The 23,955-nt window shown below is 34.5% G+C and overlaps 1 protein-coding gene across 4 annotated transcripts in view; it reads left to right on the top strand.

The window, feature by feature from the left end:
- The window catches only part of LOC105475398 (hepatocyte growth factor), a 68,520-nt gene that overhangs the window by 233 nt on the left and 44,332 nt on the right, over nucleotides 1-23,955 (top strand). Inside the window, exons 2-6 of one of the 4 annotated variants that reach the window (XM_071094746.1) lie at nucleotides 181-325; nucleotides 7,370-7,535; nucleotides 11,460-11,572; nucleotides 12,956-13,070; nucleotides 17,988-18,115. In XM_071094746.1, coding sequence (XP_070950847.1) covers nucleotides 181-325; nucleotides 7,370-7,535; nucleotides 11,460-11,572; nucleotides 12,956-13,070; nucleotides 17,988-18,115 — 667 coding nt within the window. Of the gene's footprint in view, nucleotides 1-70; nucleotides 326-7,369; nucleotides 7,536-11,459; nucleotides 11,573-12,955; nucleotides 13,071-17,972; nucleotides 18,116-23,955 lie in introns of those variants that run through there. The other 3 variants (XM_071094745.1, XM_011730603.3, XM_011730606.3) reach the window with 3 other exon arrangements.

Below are 23,955 nucleotides of genomic sequence, written 5' to 3'. Positions count from 1 at the left end.
GGGGGCGAGTGAGGAAAGGAGGGGGCTGGAAGAGAGTAAAGGGCTGTTGTTAAACAGTTTCTTACCGTAAGAGGGAGTTCAGACCTAGATCTTTCCAGTTAATCACACAACAAACTTAGCTCATCGCAATAAAAAGCAGCTCAGAGCCGACTGGCTCTTTTAGGCACTGACTCCGAACAGGATTCTTTCACCCAGGCATCTCCTCCAGAGGGATCCGCCAGCCCGTCCAGCAGCACCATGTGGGTGACCAAACTCCTGCCAGCCCTGCTGCTGCAGCATGTCCTCCTGCATCTCCTCCTGCTCCCCATCGCCATCCCCTATGCAGGTTAGTTTCCTTCTTCTTCTTTATTATTATTAGTATTTAAGTCTCCTGCTAACCTTCCCTATTCCTTTTAACACCCTCTTTTTATCCTATTCCCAGCATCCTTTCTGAACTCAGTATGTAGTATAGGTTTCTAAAAGCTCTCGTTATGCTTGCTTTTGACATTCTTTTTTGTTTGTTTGAATAGCATTTAAAATGATAATTAACTTTCCCTCAACTCTCCTGCACCCCCAACCCAAGCCCTGTCCCACTTAGCCTAATAGTTGTGGATTATGGGATAGGGTTGAAGTGCTAATACTGGCTGAACTTGGCTGCTTTGGACTAGTTTAAAGCTAAAGAGAGGGTCTGGTCTGAAGAGGCCAGAGTGATGGTCAGTCCAGCAGGAAGTCATCTTTTTCCAGAGAAAAATTTTTCATAATAATCCACTATTCCACATCACCTAGTCAACATTTGGGGCCAAATTACAACTTTGTACAGGTTTTCATTTTCAGGAGGCAGAATAAACTGATTATTTGCATATCATAAAAATGAAAGAGAAAGCCTCTTTTTGAAGATCTTATCCCTTCTGGGTGTGGATGTCTGCCCTTTGGAAACTGCAGTGCATGAAGACTTTGATTAAAGCTGCAGAATTGCCCCTCTCTGTCTCCCACTTTCTCCCTTGGGTTTGCCGGTTGGGGAGGAGTCGCTTGAAAGTTCATATTGCCTGGAGGTTTAGAGAACTCATTTGCTGCTTTGGGAAGTTTCTCTTGTTATCAGGGCAAGAGGAAACATCTGTATTTTGTTGTATTATCATTGTAGAGGCTGAAGTGCCAACGGGAGAAGGCAGTGAATATCAAGGGTGGGCACAGGGGAATAAAAGAGTGGAACAAATGCCCAGATGGAGACATGGCCTTTTTACAATATAAAAAAGGAAACTGGCTGTATCTTTTGAGATGTTAAATATGAAATTTATCAGGTGTCAGATCTAGTTTTTGATAAGGTACAAAGGTTAAAAACCTCAAGAATTTGCTAAATGAAAAGGAAAATCATTCAACCCACCTGGTTTTCTTTTATTTTGTGAAGTGGCCCTTTTGGAAAATGACGCTGTTTGGAAGGGTCACTTTGAAAGCATTTAGGTAAGATTTCTGAAGAAGTTAAAAAGAAGTGAGTTCAAATCAAGCAGCTTATCATGCTTGAGATGTGTCATGTTAAAACTGCTTCACAGGATCGGGTGCGGTGGCTCACACCTATAATCCCAGCACTTTGGGAGGCTGAGGCGAGCGGATCATGAGGTCAGGAGATCAAGACCATCCTGGCTAACACGGTGAAACCCTGTCTCTACTAAAAATACAAAAAATTAGCCAGGCGTGGTAGCGGGCGCCTGTAATCCCAGCTACTCAGGAGACTGAGGCAGGAGAATTGCTTGAACCTGGGAGGTGGAGGTTGCAGTGAGCCAAGATTGTGCCATGCACTCCAGCCTGGGCAACAGAGAGAATCCATCTCAAGATGAAGAAGAAAAAAAAAAAAAAGTTTCACAGACAACTGCTGGTTTAGGGGATTTTGAGCTTAAATTGAAATAATGGCTAATATTTTGAGGGTTTTCATTTTTAAAGATTAAAATGTCACTGTTCTGAAGTAGAATCTGGTTACCTGAATTCATCTGTGCGAATGTAAGGGGAACACAGTGTGGAAAACCCAAACAGTAGATCAACCATAGGCAGTTTCTATTTGTTTTTGGCATGCATTATGAACTTTTGGCAGGAGACATACATTGATAATTATATTTCACTTGCCTGATGTAGAAATGACTGTGTTTCCTGAGTACAGGCAGAATGCAGCCCAAGAGTGCTGGCAGGCAAGGAGAGTCCAGTTGGGAATTACAAATATGCTGTGAATAATTCCTGAAGTGGATAATTCTAAAACTGTCATCAAAGGAGGGTCCGCCTTTGTTTAGGTGGCCAGTTTATTTTGATAGTTTTTTAAATAACCTTTAAAATAAAAAACATGGGTAGCCTCTTAAACACATAAAAGTTTGTTCTTTTTTAAATGTCATTTAGTATTGACTATTTAGAGGTTTCTTTTGTTGTTGTTACTAGCTTTGATTATAATTATTTATTCTATGAATTTATATTTGTACATATTATAAAATAACACATTGTTAGGAAAGAAGTATATACTGTAAGTTGACAACCAGTTATCAACAGAATACATTATAGAGATACTTTTTTTAAAAGCTTCTTAAGAAATATTCAATATAAAGGGCCCAAGCCATTTTTGTAGGAGTTAGCCTATTTAGAATTACCCTCTATTCACTCCCACCTACATGGGAAACAAATATCCAATCCTCTGTAATAAAATAAGCATTAAATGAACACCTAATGTTCAAGAGTATGTGGGGGATGTAAAGATGAACAAATGAGAAAGGAACTTAAATTTGTTGAGCAACCGATATGAACCAAGTAGTAAAGTATATCTTACTTAATTCTAATAAGATTGGTACTATTGGACTCATTTTGCCTGAGGAAACTGAGGTTCAAAAACCTCAGTTATCTTATTTCTTTGTGAGTTAAGGGACAGAGCTGAGGTTCCTACCCAAATCTATGTGAATGAACTACATCGTGTTTTTTTTTTCTTTTTTCATTTATATTGAAGCCAGCAGCAGCGAAATCAACTGAAACTTAATTTTAAAAAATCATTTAACTAAGTGATATATTAAAAAAAAAAAACCCGGTTAGAAATACTTTGTACTATGGTTGAGAGTTCATTTCTAGCATAGAGAATCAAACCAGGTTAAGGGGTCATATGGTACTAAAGTCCATATGAAAAGATAGATGGTAGAATAGTCAGTACCTTAGCGCAGGAACACAAGTGGGCCAAAGTACAGAGGTTCATAAGTATAAGGAATGTCCCAGGAAGGACCCCACACAGCAACTGAAGGCAAGCATTTGAGACAGAAGTACTGGGCATGTGATGCGGAATATTGTCTGAGTGGAAAAGTAAGATGAGGTAGAATGGATAGGACTGAATGTAATGCTCAACCATGTGGTCTTTAAAATGAACATCATGGGAGCAGCTGAAAGTTTTTTGTTGAAAAGATACTTGATTGAAGTTGTTCTTCAGTGTGGTTGCTTCAGTTCCTGTGTGGAAGGAAAGTTGTAGGCACAAACAGACTGTGAAGGTGGAGGCCAGGATTAGGCTTCTAGAAGAATGAAGCCTTAAATAAGAACTGGAAAGAAGGAGAAGGAAGAAAATACCTAGGGAGGCCCCTCAAATCACACTGGACATCACTTCATTTTGTAAATCCCCTTGGAAGAGATGATGGTGCAGCTTCTCAAATACCAGCATTTGATTTACATCTGACACAGTCTCTGTCTTCTTGGTATCTTTATTTGTGATATTGTTGCCTTCTCTAAATAAGGGGAGATGACTGCCAATTTGCAAAAATCCATGTCTTAGATAATAATGAAAATTTAGATTTCTATTTGAAATTCTTGGCTTTGGAGAGTTTACAATCTCCAGTCCCAACCATTCCCTTCCATTAATTATTTGTGTACTTTCATCTTAACATCTTGCCACTTCAAACTGTTAATCACTAATCATGTGGATAGGTTTCTCAGAATATGTGGAGCCAGATTCCTGCTTCTTTCCACACCCTGCAAATCCTTTCCTTGCATGATTTTCCTTTGAAGTAAATGGTTAGTCCACACAGAGAAGAAAATATATGAGGTACTGAGAGAAATGAGTGTGAGGTGCTGGGACTAGAGGGAGAAATGTGTCTTTCTTCAAGCACCTTGATACATTTGACCCTACTTTCTGTGTGTAGGTTTTCACTAGGATCCTAATGATTTCAGTTCTAAGACAGGGACTTTAGGTTCTTCAGGAAATATAGCTTCCAGAATGTTTTACCATACTGGGAGAAGAGGAAAAAGGAGTTGTAATTTAAAGCACAGGAAAGCATGACAAATTTGTAGTGATCTCTCACCCTTTGATTTCATTTCAATATTTTGTTTATACACTTCAGCTAACAGTCACGCACAAAAAATAGTAGGGACAAATCTGATCCAAAGATATTTTTGAGTTTCTTCCCAAATTAAGCTTGGCTTTTAACTGTTTTCAGTAAAACAAGCATCAGTTGTTAATACATATGGAAGAGAAAGTTGAAACTATTTTCAGCAAAGGAATTTTATTTTCAGATGCTGTTTTTGAATGACTTCTGTTTTGAATTTTTCTTTTATTGAATAAGGAATTAATTTTATAGATGTGTGGATTACATTATGTACAATTAGCTCCAACTTCATATTTTTTAGTAATTAGTTACTGGCTTAGTATAAATGACTTAATTAAAAGGGAAAGTTTCTATGTCATGAGAACAAAATAGTGAGAAAAGAATTCTGGTGTCTGGTTCTGATTGCCCCTGATAGCTTTGTAGCCCCAGACAAGCTTTTCACTTCTATTTATTATCTAGTAAAGGGAAATAATAGATTTATTTGTTTTTCAAAATGCTTTTTGATCTTTAGATGAAAGGTAGTGATTGGAAAATTTGTCAGCAAGCAAGGGTAGACTGTTTTTATGAGGTACAACAAAACATAAACACATTTCAGTAGGACAACTGAGGAGATTCAGAATTAAATACAATCAACAATTCCATGGAGACCTCCGATCTCCAGAATCTTCTTCATGGCTTGCCTTCATTTTGCGTGGCATTGGGAAAAGAAACCAGAACATTGACCAGAGATTTTATTTCATTTGATACATTAAAATATATTACAATTTAATGTTTGTCTTAGACTTTTTGATTTTTATGCTTTTCCCTCACACTTAGACGTGTATACTAAATACATTATACATCAGGCCAACTTCAATTTTATATTTTTAGTTAATACAATTATACACATATTTGAGAAATATGTGTACAAAACTCTTCTATTTTGGTGAACAGTTGTTTCATAGATTTTTTTTCATCCATTAACTATCATTTATTTCTAAGAAACATTCAAATTTATACAGGAAATTATATCACTATTATGCTATGAAGCATTTCAAAGCACCTTAGAAATAGGGTAATAAGGTCAAAGGAAAGAGAAACTCTTAATGGAAAAACTTATTTCCTATTAACATGGTTCTGTGACAGAAACCAAAATTTGAAATGAATTATGCCTTCTTTGCTTGGAAGAATAACAGTTCCTTCTTCATGCCAGAGATTAAAGGATAAAATTTCAAAAACAAAACTAAAACTTTGCATATCTATAACATTTAAAAAATCCAAATTGATTTTCAAACATTTACTTAAGGTTATCAAGTCAACATAACTTTTGTATTTTAGATTGAGAAATCGGGGTGTTAACATTTCAGGTAATTAAAGTCATTTGGCAAGTCAATAAGATTGCCAGTGTTATACAAGGCATTTGGTCCGAAGTCAATAAGATTGCCAGTGTTATACAAGGCATTTGGTCCATGCTCAATAAATAACATGTTGACAGAATTTTTGGTTAATTTCATTTTCATGTTAAAATGTCTTATAAACTGTATCTGTTGTACCATAGCCATTCTATCCTGTAAGGCATATAAAAATTAAAAATGAAAGCATCATTGCAGAATTAGTATTATCTTTTGGAGACTCTGCTTTGGAGTTTTACAGAGATTCAGAAATTTAGAGGACCTCATGTTTTCTCTAACTTATTGCAGCCTTCAAATTAGGATGGACACTAATTAGTAGCATCTGCTCATCTCATAAACCAACTGGAGCCAGTGGTTGCTGACAAACTTAGAGTATGATGGCATTTTTGGTACCTCACTCTGCTAGGTGTATTTCCAAATTACATGCACACAAATTTTTACTCTCCTTTTTTGACACATTTCAACACAGATACAGATCAGGAATGTATTTCCTGCTCTACTGTCCACATTTCTTCTCTACTGCTAGCTTTAAACCAAATCTTCAGGAAAATGCTACATGCCATATTTCCATTACGATCTTAGCAATTCTTAGATACAGATGGCATGGTCAGTGGTTCAGAGTGGTGGGTTTCCAATCTGAGATATTCTAAGTGGTCAATTAATTTTTTTTCTATGTCTTGGTTTCTTTGACTGAAAAATGAATGTATCCTTACCGCCTTTAGTATAAGCATGTTCGAAAAGAATTGACAGGCAGAGGAGCACAAGCACATCTATCCTTATTACACAATAGTTGCATTCTATTCAACATTTTGATCTGCATTGTGAAGATGCTGATCACTAACAGATTGGAGCTATTTTGGGCAAATGGAGAATACAGAGAACAAGTTTTTGATACACTAAAGTTATCCATAAGGTTAAGTCTTTTAGAATGTTTTAGTTCTGTTTTTCAGGTTTTCAGTAGGAGGCTTCATGCTATCTAGGCGCCTTGTATTTTCATGAAGAAAAATGATATTGCTACATTAAAGGATGAAGTTTTACATACATTTGATTTACAGCATTTGGCTTGATCTCAAGACAAATAGTTCAGTGATACCAAGAAATAGTGTCCAAAAGCACAGAAAACATTTATGCATTAAATGAGGAGAGAGGGGCTAAAATATGAATAATATGAAAGACTTTAAAGAGTAGGTCAGAAGAATTTATCCACTGCACAGTTTTTAGTGAGGAATTTCTCGCCTGTCTTTGTGTTGGCTTATCTCATTAAATACTATAATGTACATGAGGACCAATTGTAGAAGGAAATGAAAAGGTTAATTATAAAGCATGATATGATATGCTTCTAGCACTGATATTTGCTTTCATGATGTTTGGAAAATATCATGTTATTTATTTCTTTAGTGTGAACTCTGTCCTGATTTTTAAAAGTTCCCTAATTTGAAAGAATGTAAATGAGTAACTCTACATGACAAGTTATTTGTTTTTACGTGTTTACAATATTCCTCTCTTTCTTTTAATTATTCCCTACCTCACTCTGCTCCTAACCCCTGGAAATCTAGTATATTGTTAGGTAAAATCACTGTCTTGTAGATGATTCTTGGGATTTTTTTAATATAGGAACCTTAAAAACATTTCTCCAATGTTTATTTTTTTCAAACATTTTGTATTTAATAGAGGGACATAAGAAAAGAAGAAATACAATTCACGAATTCAAAAAATCAGCAAAGACTACCCTAACCAAAATAGATCCAGCACTGAAGATAAAAACCAAAAAAGTGAATACTGCAGACCAATGTGCTAATAGATGTACTAGGAATAATGGACTTCCATTCACTTGCAAGTAAGTTACTTCATTTTTGTTCTTAGAATAATTTTCCAAATATAGCATGCATGTATTATAATCATGTGTCTCTTTTGTGTTGTAGTCATTGTGATTTGATCATAAGTAACTTTGATTCTAGATTTAACTCACTACAAAGGAAGACTTAGCTCTCAGTTTATCGAAACATAGCTTGAGTAAGGGAGAGTGCAAAAACTGTTACCTTCTAAAATCCACAGTGGCTTTGCTTATGGAATTTCTTTTCTCATCTGATGAGCAATTGAATTTGAGTAACTGAAATAAAATTCAATTGGCTCTGATCTCCCTAATATTTTAAAATATCTATTCAGAATAACCTTTTTTTTTTTTTCCTTGCAAGAGGAACGGAGGAATTTTTAGAACAGAAATTGGGCAGCAGCCAAAATTTACTTCAACTTTATTATATCATTGCTTTTAGGGATTTAAATAAAAGGTGTTGAGAGAATTAGTTTAAAAATTAGAGAGACTGGTGTCAGCAGAGACTGTTTAAAAGAAGAGGATAGCAATGGTAAAGTTTCAGGTGAAAATTGATGGGGCAGTTTAAAGAGGCATGAGGGGACTTAAATGGAGAGTTTCATGTCTTTTGACAGTCCCTGTGTGACCTCATAGGGAAGAATTCCTTACTACAGGGGTCCTTAACCCCCGACCCCTGCCACTAGTCTGTGGCCTGTTAAGAACCAGGCCTCACAGCGGGAGTGAGCTGCAGGCCAGTGAGCATTACTGCCTGAGCTCCACCTCCTGTTGTATCTGTGGCATTAGATTCTCATAGGAGCTGAACCCTATTGTTAACTGCACATGTGTGGGATCTAGCGCGTGTGCTCCTTATGAGAATCTAATGCCTGATGATCTGAAGTGGAACAGTTTCATCCCAAAACCATCCCCCGCTCCCTGGCCCCCCCACCCCACTCCACCCCCTTGGAAAAATAAACCAGTCCCTGGTGCCAAAAAGGTTGGGAACTGATGCCTTACCACTATGCCAGTGATCCCAGAGCATAAAACTTTTTGTTTTGCACTAAGAGGGTGACAATTTCATTCTAATAGTCTCCTAAACTGTCAGAAGAAGACACATGTTTTTAGTTCTTCATTATCTTCCCTCACTTATTTCCCAGTCTTTCACTCCCTATTTTATCTTTTTTTTTTAAAATAGGGTCATGCATAAAATCCTCTACATATTAAATTCTACTCAATTACATTTAGGTAGTGACCCGTAATGTGACCACAGGGTTTAGTAAGGTCATGGCAAGCGGTCCTAATTTCATCTTGCCTTTTTCAGAGAAATAAATGTTATGGGCCTGAGAGGAAACAGCATGGTCAGAAAAGATCTTTACCAGGTTTAGGTTGAGGAAAGAGTATCTGCTTTCAATATCTAGAGTGAAACTGCCAATTTCAGGGAGATAGTTCCTGGCAAGGGGAGTGGGAATTGACTTTGCAAGTATATTCCTATGATAATTCTGTTTCATTCCCTGAGTTTCCTATAAAAGCCTTGCTATTGTTAAAAATAGAGACAACTACTCTCAATCAACATCTCAGCTGTGTAGATTCATGGAGATGCTCCAGCAGTTGAGGAGGATACAGTTGTATTTTCCCCTCTCCGGGTTGGAAGAGCAGGGTGAAGGGAAGGAGAGGACACCTCATTGCTGATTTTTAACTTTGAAAATAAACTCTCTTGGACCTACAAGTAAGGAAAGTATTGCTACCATTCAATTTTCACATTAGTCAACCTTATACTTAGGAAAGAAAAACTTTCCTCTTATTTTATTTAGTAGGAACTAAAATGATTTTACTAGAGAAGACATTAATAAATTAGTAAGTGCTCACATATTCCATATATATGAAATTTCATACTTTCCTACCATATTTTGGTTGTTATATTTGGTCTCCAAATTTATGGCAACCTGTGCAGAAAACCACAGGTAATATTATGTATTAGAGCCAAGATTTATTGGCCCAGAAATGGTAAAATCCTCCTTGTTCATACACACACACACACACACACACACACACACACACACACACACACTTATGTATTTGGAATTATTAAATATGTTAGCTATACAGAATTGAATTAACATACTATGATACTATGAACTTAGGGTCTTAATGAACCAAAGGATCTTATTTGTAGACATGTTATATAAAACAGAATTATTTTAAAACAATGAAAAATACCCTAAACCACTTATAAAATACCAAAGAAGTGTGCAAAACCATCTGTGAAGTGAATGGGTGTGAGGGGGAACATTCTTAAATACTGTTTGTTCTTGAGAAGATATCAACAATATTAGTTTTCTAGAGATTCAAATTCTTCTTTGCTGGGTAGGAAAGATGACCAAGAATGTCTGATTCAAAGCTCTTCAGGAAATAGCTCATTCATGAATTCACTTAAAAGAATAAGATAAGAAGCTTTCCTCTTTTAGCCGTGGCTGGCAACTGCTACTGGAATTGCCTTCCTGCCATAAACAACCAGGAAATAGACAAAAGAAGCTGTTGAAAAGATTACAACTAGAACGATGTTAAGATAAAGACTCTAAAAGTCAAACCTAAAAGAAGATGCAACTCATGGAATTTGATGGCTTCCACCCACTTTATATGGAGGTGTAAAACAATATAAAAAACACATTTCTTAAAGAATTTGTCATTGCATTGGAACGAGAGAAAAGAGTGAATGAGATCAGCAAACTGGAAATCTTGTTACCCACTTTACAGGCAGAATTACTTAAAAACAAATTTTTCACTTTTTTGGGTATTTATCATTTTGTTATATACATAGATTATTTTAGTGAACAACGACAAAAAAAATACTTAGCTATAGGAATAGTAGGGGTGGCAAGTTTTCGTAACTTTCTTTGAGATGTTATATCAAAAAGATATCCTCTAATATTACTAGTTTTCTTTAAATTAAAATTAAAAATGCTTAGCACTTTGGGAGGCCGAGACGGGCGTATCACGAGGTCAGGAGATCGAGTCCATCCTGGCTAACACGGTGAAACCCTATCTCTACTAAAAATACAAAAACTAAAAATTAGCCCGGCGCGGTGGTGGGTGCCTGTAGTCCCAGCTACTCAGGAGACCGAGACAGGAGAAGGGCATGAACCCAGGAGGCGGAGCTCGCAGTGATCGGAGATCACGCCACTGCACTCCAGCCTCGGCGACAGTGCAAGACTCTGTCACACATACACACACACACACATACACACACAAAAAAAAAGAAAGAAAAAGAAAAACTTATATAAGCAAACCTATTTAGGAAATATTAGCTTAAATAGTTATCCTCAACATTTTCATAGCTTTTAATAAACTGCAATGTTTTGTAATTCACCAAAAAGTTACATTATATGCAAAAATTTCCAAACACTGGTTTCAGATCCCACTTTTTAGGAGAATCTCCTAGGGCATTGATATATCTAATGCACCTTAGAAAATGTCATTTTAGCATATATTTTTTATAGTTATACACTTTGTAAATTACTCCTGATATCTCAGATATAATTGAGATAGCTTAAATATCTCAAATATAATACCATTTTATACAACTGCGGATAAAAATCATCCAACTTTCTGTGAAGTTACAGAAAAATAAAGCCTTCAGAAATAGTTCAAATAGTTGTGTTACATATTGATTTTGCATGTTAAAACTGTTATTTTTCTACAAGTCTTTTGGAATAACATGAGAAAATTCCAAGGAGTATTCAATCTGATATTTAAATCTACTACTACAAAAACTTAATTTTGTTCTTTCTTGCTTGGCTATCAAAATGGTAGGTTCAAATTTTACTCATATTTTTATTATGTATATGTAATTATGCGTTCATTTCTATATTGTCCTCCTTGATGAACCATATGCCCTTTCTTTAAATACTGTATAAACAGTAGTATTTCTTCTTTTCACACTGATATTTTTTTCAGGGCCTTTGTTTTTGATAAAGCGAGAAAACAATGCCTCTGGTTCCCCTTCAATAGCATGTCAAGTGGAGTGAAGAAAGAATTTGGCCATGAATTTGACCTCTATGAAAACAAAGGTAACTGACTTCTCCCTAAATAGTGCATAATAAAGTATAATGAAATACATGTTGTAATTTCCTGCCAGAGTGGTCTTTCTCACTGATTTCTCTAGTATATATGAGATATCTTATGTAGTCAATTCATCCATTAAGACAGTTGAAACTAGTATCTTGACTATTTTTAGTATGGTACTTTAAGGAAAACATTTTCAAAACTTTTCATAATCTAGATTCCTTCCTCTCTCTTTGTTTTTTTGTTTTGTTTTGTTTTGTTTTGAGGGGGGGTGAGGAGCATCTCCTAGAACTGGCATTCTCCGTGTTCATTTTAGAAAGTGCTACTTTAATTCATTAGTTTAAAACACTTTATATTACAGCAAATTTTGAGTTTGCTACAGTATTTTGCATTTAACAATGTTGGATAACTAAATTATAGTGATGATTACTGATAATAACAAAATATGGAGATTTTGGATACATGAGTTGGGACTATGTTTCAACATATACTTGAAAAATATTTAAAGGAGGAATTGAGACCATATTATTTGTTGATTGCCTATTCTGGTGGTCTGATATTGTATTCACTAGGTATTTACTTTGTTCAAAAGCAGAATCAAGTAAATGAAATGAAAGAATGTTAACTGTGTCCTATTAAATTTGGATGCATAACATGGTAGAATATGTAGATGTTTTCAAGTTAATAGGGTAAATGTTTAAATAAAATTAAAAATAATTTCATGGTAGAAGTTAATCTTTATATATATAATACTACAAATCCTAAACATAATTCATGATCTAGTATAAGACCGTTCTTACTTCAAACTGTCTTCTAGCTTGCTAACAACTGCACGTACTATTATTTGGTAGGAATATATAGGTTATTACAATTTGCTTGTCATATCAGTTAGCAGTGGAAATGTTTGCAAAAATATGGAAAAAAATAAGCAAGCTACCTCATGCATATACATATGTAAACAAAAATCAACACAATTTTACTAAGAAGGACAAAGTAATTATCTTAGGTAACTTTTTGAATTCAATATAGATTTTAAAAATCATTTAATTTTTGTTGTTAATATTTTCTTAAAATGGTCTATATATGTGAGCAAATCAGAATTGCTTGGCTAGTTGAGTATACAGACTATGTTAAGTACAGAGACTGCTCTCTGGAGTTATCTATGCATATATACACAAAATAAAAACTTCTCAATCATCTGTTTGTTTTGGATTATTCAAAATGTGTTATTTTGAAAATACTAGTAGAAGCTTTAGGCAAGAAATTTCAATGTTATTTGAAATAGTTTACAAGAGTTAATTACTTACAGGTTTGAATGGATTTTTTTTTTCTTAAATACAGCATATGTTTTGCATAGTTGCAATAATTTTATCTGCTTTCTTCAATAGACTACATTAGAAACTGCATCATCGGTAAAGGACGCAGCTACAAGGGAACAGTATCTATCACTAAGAGTGGCATCAAATGTCAGCCCTGGAGTTCCATGATACCACACGAACACAGGTAAGAACAGTATGAAGAAAAGAGGATGAAGCCTCTGTCTTTTATATATGTTAACAGTCTCATATTAGTCCTTCAGAATAATTCTACAATCCTAGAATAACTTAGCCAACTTGTTGATTTGTATTACAGCAAGGTTTATATGAATTCATGACTGATACTTAGCAAATGATTAATATGTTAATAAAATGTAGCCAAAACAATATCTTACCTTAATGCCTCAATTTGTAGATCTTGGTATTTGTGAAATAATAATGTAAACCTCATTTAAAAGGATTCTACTTCCTCTTTCTGTCTTTGAAAAAGTATGGCACTGTGCAGGGGTAGAGGCTGACTGTGAAAAGTGAGAGGTAGATGAGATTCTTACCTTACTGAAAGCTGAGGGTTCTTTAACCTTGGTGGATCCCAACATTGGTTGCACGTTAAAATCACCTGCTGCAAGCCCTCGACGAATCTTACTTAGAAGATGACAACACAGAACAATTAAATCAGAATCTCTGGGAAGAATAAGGCACCAGTATTTTTTAAGCTCCCACCATGATTCCAAAGTGCAGCCAAATTTGAGAACCACTGCTAGAAGTTCAAGCTTCAGATTGACCAGCTTTTCCATCTCACCTATTGCCTAAAGACCAGATTGGATAAATGTGTTCATTACAACAGATGGATACTATTTAGAGATGAGTAAACACAATATACTTAGGCTCGTCAGACTGAGAGTTTTAATCATCACTGAAGAAAAACATAGATATCTAATACTGACTGGAGTATTAGTCAAGGCTTATTTCACATACAATTTTATCAGAAACCAAAATAGTTTAAAACAAGTCTCCCCTTGTTAGTAATGCTTTGGAGGGTTTACTTTACCGTGTACCGTGCTGAGCAACGTACCTCGTTAATCTTATTTACTCATCATAAGAACCACACAGTGGGTAGTTTTATTGGTTCTATTTTAGCTACATGACAAAACTGAAGCATAAAAACACTTAGTAAGTTTTCAGTGTCATGCACAACTAGAAAGTCGCATGGCCAGAATATAAGCCCAGTCACCATCACTCTGTAACCTATGCTTTTAACAACTTCAGGGCATGAAACATTTGGCCTATCAGTAGGATCCATGCTGTGATTTGTTTTTGCAGTGGTGGTGATGACTGCCTTGTTGAATCCACTTTTTATTCTATTCCATTTTGGGGACATAATTCTGCAAGATGATTCTAATTAGGAAACAGAGATGAGTTAATTGACCAACACAGAAAGAAAAAGAGTTTGTTGCTCCACACTGGGATTAAACATATGATCTTGGCCTAATTAACACTAGCTAGTAAGTGTCCAAGCTGATCAGCTCTACTACATTTCAATAACAGAAAACAACAACTTTCAAAATTAGTTACTTAACAATTATGTCGAAATACCTCTAAAACATAGTGTTTTCCTTACATTACAAAAACAAAAATTATGATTGGTTTTGTCCTTTCTTGAGAGTTTGCATGGTGTTACTCCCTGCATAGTGAAGAAAACATTTTATTTAAGTAGGTGGATCTAAGTTTTTCATGAACAAAGGAATAACATTTGAAATCAATCTTACCCTAGTCCAGGAGAATGCACTGGACTGACCTAGTAGAGGTCTTATTTCACCCTGAGTTTTCTATGGTTGCGATTCTCCGCTGGAGGAGTAAATATGAAATAGATCTCCCTGGGAACTGGCTTCCCAGTCCAATCAGCTATTTTACCAATGAACACTTCCTTGTGATATAGATGTTTACAGCTGAGAGGATCCAATATATTAATAAAATCCTTTTTTGCATTCAATGAGGGAAACACATAATTTTCATCAATTAGCAGCTTATTGGAATATCTGCATGATGTTTTAACACTTTTAAGTGTTGACTAAAGATTAATTTTACAGAAAATAGAAAAAGAAAATATGTTTCTGTCTGGAGGAATGATTTATTGTTGACCCCTAAATTGAAATATTTCACAAGTGGCTTAATGGAAAGATGATGATAGATGATGAAATTAGTGTAGAAGCTTAACTAGAAAATCAGGTGACCTGATATCTACATCTGTATCCTTCATTGGCCACCCAGCATTCATTAATGAATCAGATGATGGAATAGATCAAGTTTCCTAGGAGCACAGTGAATATTAAAAGAAAACAAAGGGAGTCTAGCACCTAGAAGACCTAGTTTATATTTCAAAGTATATTTGGATATAACCCAATTTTAAACATTTCCTCACTTATCTCTCTTAAAGCCTTGCCAACAGCAAGGACAGAGAACCAAAAATAGTGTATATGTGAATAAATGCTTATTACAGAATCTGCTGACTGGCACATGCTTTGTGTGTAATGAGTTCTCATAAACACTTGCTGAATGAACACACATAAGTGAAATAGCACGGCGAGGCTTCATCCCTTGGTCAAATATGGGGTGCTAAAGAAAATCAGGCGAAACACACTGGGACACTAACCAAAAAAAAGTTAATTTAGGTAAAAGGTAAAATACACTATAGAATGAAGAAAAGAGATGACCCAGACTGCTCTTTAACCTTCATGTCTTAGAGAGTAATTTGATATGGATTGATTCAGAATTGTGGAAAGGAGCCCATCTTTTCTCTTCATTTTGATTTTATTAACTCCAATGGGGAAACTTTATTCATCTGTTGGCCATATCTACTTTTGATTTCTACATTATTCTCTCTTCCTTTCTACCTGTATCTTTCCTAATAAATTGTTGACTGATTAATTCACTACTTCTTCACAGCTTTTTTTGGCTTTTCAAATCCACTGGAAAGGTATACGGGTGTATCACTTTGTGTATTTCAGTGTGCATGTGTAGAGGAGACTAAAATCCTCTCTCAAACTATAAATATTGAGTATTTGTGTATTGAACATTTGCTATAACTACTAGGCTTCTTAAATAATCTTAATATATAAAATGATATAGAAAAAGGGAAATTATAGTTTGTATTACTCATCTAAGTGAAGAAATTAGAACCCAGGGAGTAAATAAACTGTCTAAGGACTAAGGTCGTATAACTATTTAGGTGATAGATATGGGGCAACTGTATGAGTTTTATGATTAACAAGTAACTTCTCAACACTGTACTGTATCAACTTTTCCATGAAAGAGAGCTATAGTATACTTTGCTTAAATAAATTTGATTAGTATATGACTTCTTGAAAACATATAAAGCAAAAGTCACATTTGATTCTGTCAGAAAAATGAGTAAGCCATAGCCCAAACAAAATATGCATTAAAATATTCTGGAATGATAGAGCTAAAAGTAAGAAAAATGACTTTTTAAAAAAGTTAACTGTTAGGAATTGTGAAATTATGCTGAATTTTAGTTGCATTATAATTTTTGTCAGTCATACGGTCTGACAACGTGTCTTATTTCTATTTCCCCATATGAAGAATGCTGGTGAAGCAAGGATATTAACTGTTTAGATGCATTGAAGTTGCATAATGTGGATAATGTTTAATTGGTTCCCTGAAAATGTTTAGTTAGTAATAAGTGTCTTACACTATTTGTTTTGTCCAATAATTTATATTTGTTGAAGACTTAACTAGAATGCAGTCATGCCAAAATGAAAGAATTTCATTGCAAAATATTGCTTGGTACATGATGCATACCTGTATTTGTTTTGTGTCACAACATGAAAAATGATGGTTTATTAGAAGTTTCATTGGGTAGGAAACGCATTTGAATGGTATTTACTAAGAGACCAAAATCTTGGACTTCACTCTACTTTTAGGGCCATTTAGAACTCAAAGTCTCAATAAAAGTAGAAATAAAGCCTGTTAACAAAACCCAAACTGAATATTAAAAATGTTACTGGAATTTCAAAGAAATGTTTACTGGTATTACCTGTCGATGTATATTCTTTATTATGATCTTTTGTGTGAAGTCTGGCAGACAAATACAATATCTAATTGTTGAGTCCAATATCACAAGCAGTTCAAAAGTATAAAAAAGACTTGGCCTTTTCTGATGTGTTAAAATACTTTATGCTGGTAATAAAACTAAGAGTAGGGCACTAGAAATTTTAAGTGAAGATAATGTGTTGCAGTTACTGCACCCAATGGCTTACTATTATAAACCAAAATTGGGATCACTAAGCTCCAGTCAGTCAAAATGATCAAAATTATTGAAGAGAATAAGCAATTCTTTATTATGACAGGGTAGATAAAGTAGAGTGTGCTTAATGAGAGGTAGCATTTGCTAGGTGCCAATTACTCTATCATCCATTGGAACTTCTCAAAATAACCATATAAGGTGTAAGATGTTAAAGGTTATGGTTATACTCAGTGCACAGGTAAGCTAATAGGCTGAGAGAAGCTAAATTACTTGCTGGGGTCTCACAGTAAGAAAGTGAGCTGAAGTTTCAGCCCAGATTTAATTGGATTCTGGGCTCTTTATTCATGTTACTTCATGAATCTGTTTCTCAATTGTGCAGAAAAAAGGGGGCTATTTATAAGAAAAACAATAAACAAGTAATGATCGCAAGTAATGCAAGAAATAGTAAGATTTCAAAATCAGTGGCAGCATTTTCTCAGTTCTCTCCTAAGTGGCCTTGCTCAATCACCTGCTATCTTTTAATGGAGTTTTGAAATTATGTTTCAAACAACATCGATTAAGTTCTAGAATGTTTGACTCTTAGCAAATTAAGAGGCTAATCGTTTTAACTTGATGGTGAATATGGAAATTCAGCTAAATGAATGTTAATAAAATTCAAAGGTTTTAAGGATAGATGGAAATGACAGAATTTAAATTAAAATATATGAAGGAATATAAGATAAAGGATTTTTCTACTTTCAGCAAAAACATACCCACTAATTAGCAAAATGAATAGGCCAAAAAAAGTTGCATGCTCTTATACTGTAATGATTATCATTTTAAAACTAGCTTTTTGCCTTCGAGCTATCGGGGTAAAGACCTACAGGAAAACTACTGTCGAAATCCTCGAGGGGAAGAAGGGGGACCCTGGTGTTTCACAAGCAATCCAGAGGTACGCTACGAAGTCTGTGACATTCCTCAGTGTTCAGAAGGTAAATAAACCTGAATGCCATGTGGGCCATTCTATTCCCCCTATGTGTAGAACTGTAACTCACATTAAAGGTTAACAGCAACGAATCAATCATAATAAATATGTTGTTCATGCAAATGCAACTACAAATAATAATTTAAACATTTTTACACAATGTTTTTAAAACTGTTGGATTATCACCAGATTAATGCACAATAACAGAGCAAGTTATCAGTTTGAATTTCAACACTGCCTGAGACATCCCTCTGGGGAAAGTGAAAGAGAGGGTTTACTTACCTACTGTCTTGAGCTCACATACCTCAAAATCTACTTACTGTGTGGCACCTGAAAGGAGTTGAATGAAGCTTAGCCTTTCATTAGCAATACTAATTCTATTCAACCAGCACCTGCTTCCACAGAAATTTTGTCAAAACTATTCTGAAGTGGTGTGACAAGGGCATATGGACCCAGAAGAAAATACAGTATAAGAAGGGATCACTGGAAGCTTGACCCCATGCACGTTTTGGTGAAAATGTGCCTAGAATCTGACACATAGACTGGAACTGAGTACCATTCAGCATAGGATCTGAAGAGATCAAAGCAATGGAGCCCAAACTGTCTTGAAGGCAGGCACCTTAAATCCATGTCTGTGTTTTCAGCTCTTCTCACAGCATAAAAGGGCATTGTCCTTACTTTTGCAGTGGAAAACTGAATGACAAGATGGAAGAGTAACCATTTCAGCATTGTATGTGGTTTCATTTTTCTTAGTTATCTGGTTACTGAATAGCTGGGGTTTTCAGTTCTGTCAGAACCTCTAAATTTCCAAAAATCTAAGTGAAACATGGATGAAACTCTGTTAGAAAATTATTAGGATTTCGAAGTATTTGGGGAGGGGGACTACTGGAATGCTGTCCAAGTTTTATACTAAGATATCTTACCTGTTTGTTATTAACCAAATATTTTTAAAAAATATTTCCTCCATAAATATTCATTTAATATTAGGTTGATATTTATCACATAAAAAGTAAAGGCTACTGTTAGCTAATTGTCACAGAGAAGGATTTGTTTTCTGTTGTTAGTGAATTTGAAATCCTTGCCTTTATGTGCTAGAGCCAGTTCCATCTCTGTTTGTAAATTCTTACTTTCCATTCCATATCATATTCTGTTCCCTATAACCTCTTCATTGTTTTCTTTTCTTTTAAAAATAATAAACTTTTCTATGATCACGTTATGAACAAGTCTGTTTTGTATGAATAAGTCTGAATGAATTAATATTTGTCTTAAACTTGCACATGGAAGAAAAAAACACCCCTACTTTTAAGGGAATCTCTCCTAACAGTTTTCTGAGGTTGAAAATCATTGGCAAGGGGTGTTGTTTGACCTGAAAAAGTGTTTTCAAAGACTGGTACCTTGGCCAAACTTTAAACAGCTTACTGTTTTCATTACCTGCCTGGTTCTTGTGAGAATATGATTTTTCAACTCTGGGTTTATATGAAAAACATTCATCAAAATATACTTACCTACATAGGACTGGACTGCTAGGCGACATAGATTAAAAGTGCTAGAAAAGAAGTCCTTGAATAAATCCTATTTTCAGTTATTCTTATCTCATTAGAATGTAACTCTCTAGTATCTTAATAATTTGAAGTCATCACACCTCCCTTAGAAAAGGGCGCTGCTCATTGGTATTGATGGTATATGATGCTGTTGGTCACCACGGCACTAAAGGTTGCAGACATGTTCTTTCTGGAAATAATTAGTGGCCTGACAATAGTGGAATAACTCTCCTGTGGGAGAAGGGAACCAACATCTGCCCTGTAGGTTAAACTTATTTCAGAGAGCATGAGTTAAACTGTGGTATTTTAAATTCAAGCTAACACAAGCAACATGTTAGCAGGATTTTAATGAAAAAGATCCAAAATAAGAAGCATTGTCAAAACATTGGCAGAGAAAAAGAGTGACTTTTAAAATCAATAATATAAAATATACAAAATAGTATAGACATGATATAAATTTCTTTTAAAATACATATAAGGGGGAAACCTCAAAATCCAGAGTGCTTAAGTTGTGTAATAGATGGGCCATTTCTATCCATGGATACAAATTAAATGGTAAGTTATAAAGGTTATTTTATTATGGCTAAGGTAGCAACTATAAAATCATTTTGCATATTTAAAATTAAACAAGAAAAACACCCGTGATCAAACTTTAGACGGTTCAAATGAAAAAGACATATAGAACAGTATATCTTTTTTGAAATTTTTGTAACCATGCTTAAAACTTGGCTTATAATCACATGAAATTTGTTTAAAATTAAAAGGATTGTGTCTGATAGTCAATGATTAATATTATTTTCTTATAATTTAAAACTTTAAAATATAGTAAATATTCCAAAGGAAAACAAATATTCTTTGATCACACTTATCACCTTTCAGTTAGGTAAGAGGAATAAGTTCAATAGATCTATTTTGTGAATGTTGACTATAGATAATAATATTATATCATATATTTAAAAAATGTTAAGAGACTAGATGTTAAATGTTCTTACCACAAAAATGCTATGTAAGGTAATGTATATGTTAACTAGCTTGATTTAGTCCACTGACAATGTATATATGCTTCAAAACATCATGTTGTACATGATAAATATATACACTTCTATTGGATAGTTTTCAAAAAGAACCCTATAGAGTTATACAAAGAAAATAATTAGTGTTTGATTCAAAAGTTTTAGAAAGTTGAGGTATGTAAAATCCAATTTCTTGCTTTAGCGTTTGCTTGAAACTTAAAATAAAACAATCATTAGTCATTGGAACTGATGTCATTTCTAATGATTGTCAAATCACCAAGTCAATATATTTTAATTAAGCCATAATCATTATTTTTAAAAATACATTACATTTAAAATCCCAAATAATACTGACATAAGTTTATGTGTATAATTTGATACTCTAAGTGAAGAAAAACTTTCTAAAACAAATATTAAATGGCAAGTTATAAAGATTAAATGGCAACTTATAATTTATTTGTAAAACTTTTATTTATATATGTAAATGTATGAGACTGCTTATATTTTAAACATTTAGTTTTGTTGAAGGAATCACCTGCATGGATTTTTCTGAGATTGTCTTTAATGTAATAAAATAAACACTAATTAAAAATAGATTCAGATACTTTCAAAATAACTGTTTTAGTCTGTATACTTATATCACTCCTGTTTTATGACTGAGAAAAATGAAACACATTTTTAAAGATTAGTTGGTTAGTATGATGAAAAAGCTGTTAAATTAATCCTCTGTGTTTTGTAATTTATATACAGTTTTTGTAGTATTCTAGTATTATTCAGTCCAGAGCTGTACTTAGAAAAAATATTGAACTGATGAACAGAAACCATTACTCTGTGAGTTTTTGTGATCTGTCTAGGGCAGTAGTTAGCTTTTTCTTTTTCTTTTTTCTTTTTTTTTTTTTTTTTTTTTTTTTTTTTTTTTTTTTTTTTGAGGAGAACTTGCTGGATCAGTTAAATAATGTACTGACAGCAATAGAAAGAGCCAAAGGGCATTCCTACATGTAAACTGTTACATAGTTTATATGTTCACCTGTTTCCTTGAGTACATGGACTTGGTTTCACCTGAACTGCTTGATTTTAAGAAAATTTAGAAGAATCTGAGAATTCCCAGTTTGAACAGTGAATATGAGTTAAAAATTTGACTTTCCTGAGATAATTCTTACGAATAACTTGATGATTTGATTCCATGGTAAAACAGCCAACTTTTCAGCCATTGACTTTGGATAAGGTATCCAATCTAGTTACATTCCCATGCACTTTCCCTGCAATGTTCCAGTAGATGAGACTGCAAAAGGAGAGCAAGTTAACTGTTGTAAACAAAAAAACAGAGGGCAATGAGGACAAGCTGGTAGGGATACCAACTTTCTAAAGTTATTGCTATCAGTATATCATAAAGTATAACCAGCTAGAATATGTAGAAAATAAGTTAAAATATGTAAAACAAAAAGGCAGTTTGGGATAATGAAAAAAATACTAAGACTGTGGGTCAGAAGATTTGTGTTCCAGGCTCAGGTTTAACATTTTGTGTTTTAGGTAAGTCTCTTAAAACTTTTGTGAGCCTTGTTTTCCTCACTGTAAGAATCAGATGATACCTTTCATGTTTGTTTGTTTGTTTGTTGTTTTTGTTTTTGTTTTTTTTTTAGACAGAGTCTTGCTCTGTTGCCCAGGCTGGAGTGGTGCAGTGGTGCCATCTCAGCTCACTGCAGCCTCCACCTCCTGGGTTCAAGCAATTCTTCTGCCTCAGCCTCCCAAGTAGCTGGCACTACAGGCATGTGCCACCATACCCAAGCTGGTCTCAAACTCCTGACCTCAGGCAATCTGCCCACCTTGGCCTCCCAAAGTGCTAGGATTACAGGCTTGAGCCACCACACCTGGCCGATACCTTTTATGTTAAAATTATGGTATAAACAATCAAATAATATGTTACTATAATATATCTAAATATCTCAATGCAATCATGACATGTTTAATTCCCACCCCAACAATAACTTTCATTGCTTTCTAAAATGTAACGTTATTCTTGATAACTTTTATTTATTTATTTTTAGGCCCACAACTGCAATAATAACTCTCCCTTCACTTTACTATCAAGATAGCATAAGTATGCTTCTGATTTTATGTTATTTTGTCCCTTTATAATTTATCCAACTCTCATCTATTCAAGGTCCCAGTAAAATCTAGTCTCTCCTGTGAGAGACTAGACTGACTAGTCTCTGCCTAGACTATGACTGCCAAATACTTAGAACTTTTACAATAGATCCCATTATCTAGAAAGTTGCAAAGCAAAGTGAGGTCCAAGTACCAGCAGCAGCAGCAACCCCTGGGAGCTTCTTATTAATGCCCCAGCCCAGACCCACTGACTCAGAACTTGCCTCTTAACAGGATCTCAAGGTGGTTTTATGCACATTCATACTTGAACAAGCATTGATCTGCCACACTCATAACGAAAAGTGGTCATCTTATGGAACTATCTGTTTCATTCATGTAGCTATGTTTTCTTAAAACCATTAAAATGTGTAAGTCAAGGAAAAAATTTTATAATATTGCTCAATGTAGTGATTACCAGAAAATAATTCTATTCACTCTCATTAGAAAGGAATATACTATCATAAGCTGCATTTGCTGAAGAAGGCATAATAGATGTAATCTCTTTCCTGAGTACAAGAGTAGAAATTGTATATATGAATACTTATCTTTTATATGTGACCCTAGTACTCTATTGTACATTTCATTCAATACAAAGGAACAAATAATGATAAATGCTGCATCATTTTCCTTGATGGTATCAAACTTTGTGTTCTTTAAAAAAAAGAGAGAGAGAACTAAATGAACCTGTTAACCATTCAAATGGAAAGCTGAAATGTAACATTGCATCACCTGTGTTGATCATTGCAATGACCTTGGCCAACCTGAGCACCTTTATTGATACGCTCATGGACTTCACTCATTTACAGTTCAGATGCTTATTGGGTGTAGTCTGGGGAATCTCAGTATCAAATGAAGGGAAGCTGAGTTGGCCTCTTAGCCCATATATTAATATAAATGAAAGAAAGTAGATGGATCAAGCCAAGTTATTCATGTTTCAGAAAGTTAATAGTTAATGTCCCTATTGGATTATAAGAATCAAGGATTCAAAAGTGATGATTCTAATACTATAATCCCAAATTACTACAAATACTCATTAGGCTAGATTCCATTGGATAAAACTAAGCATTGATGCCTCTTCCCACTTCAGCTAAAGTTAGATTATCAGTAATTATAAGATACAAATGATGTGTTTAAGGAAGTTTGCCTGA

The sequence above is a fragment of the Macaca nemestrina genome, chromosome 4 (assembly GCF_043159975.1).
Source record: "Macaca nemestrina isolate mMacNem1 chromosome 4, mMacNem.hap1, whole genome shotgun sequence".
Classification (NCBI taxonomy): Eukaryota; Metazoa; Chordata; class Mammalia; order Primates; family Cercopithecidae; genus Macaca; species Macaca nemestrina.
Note: the sequence above shows the minus strand (reverse complement) of the source record. Positions and strands in the feature narration are given on the sequence as shown.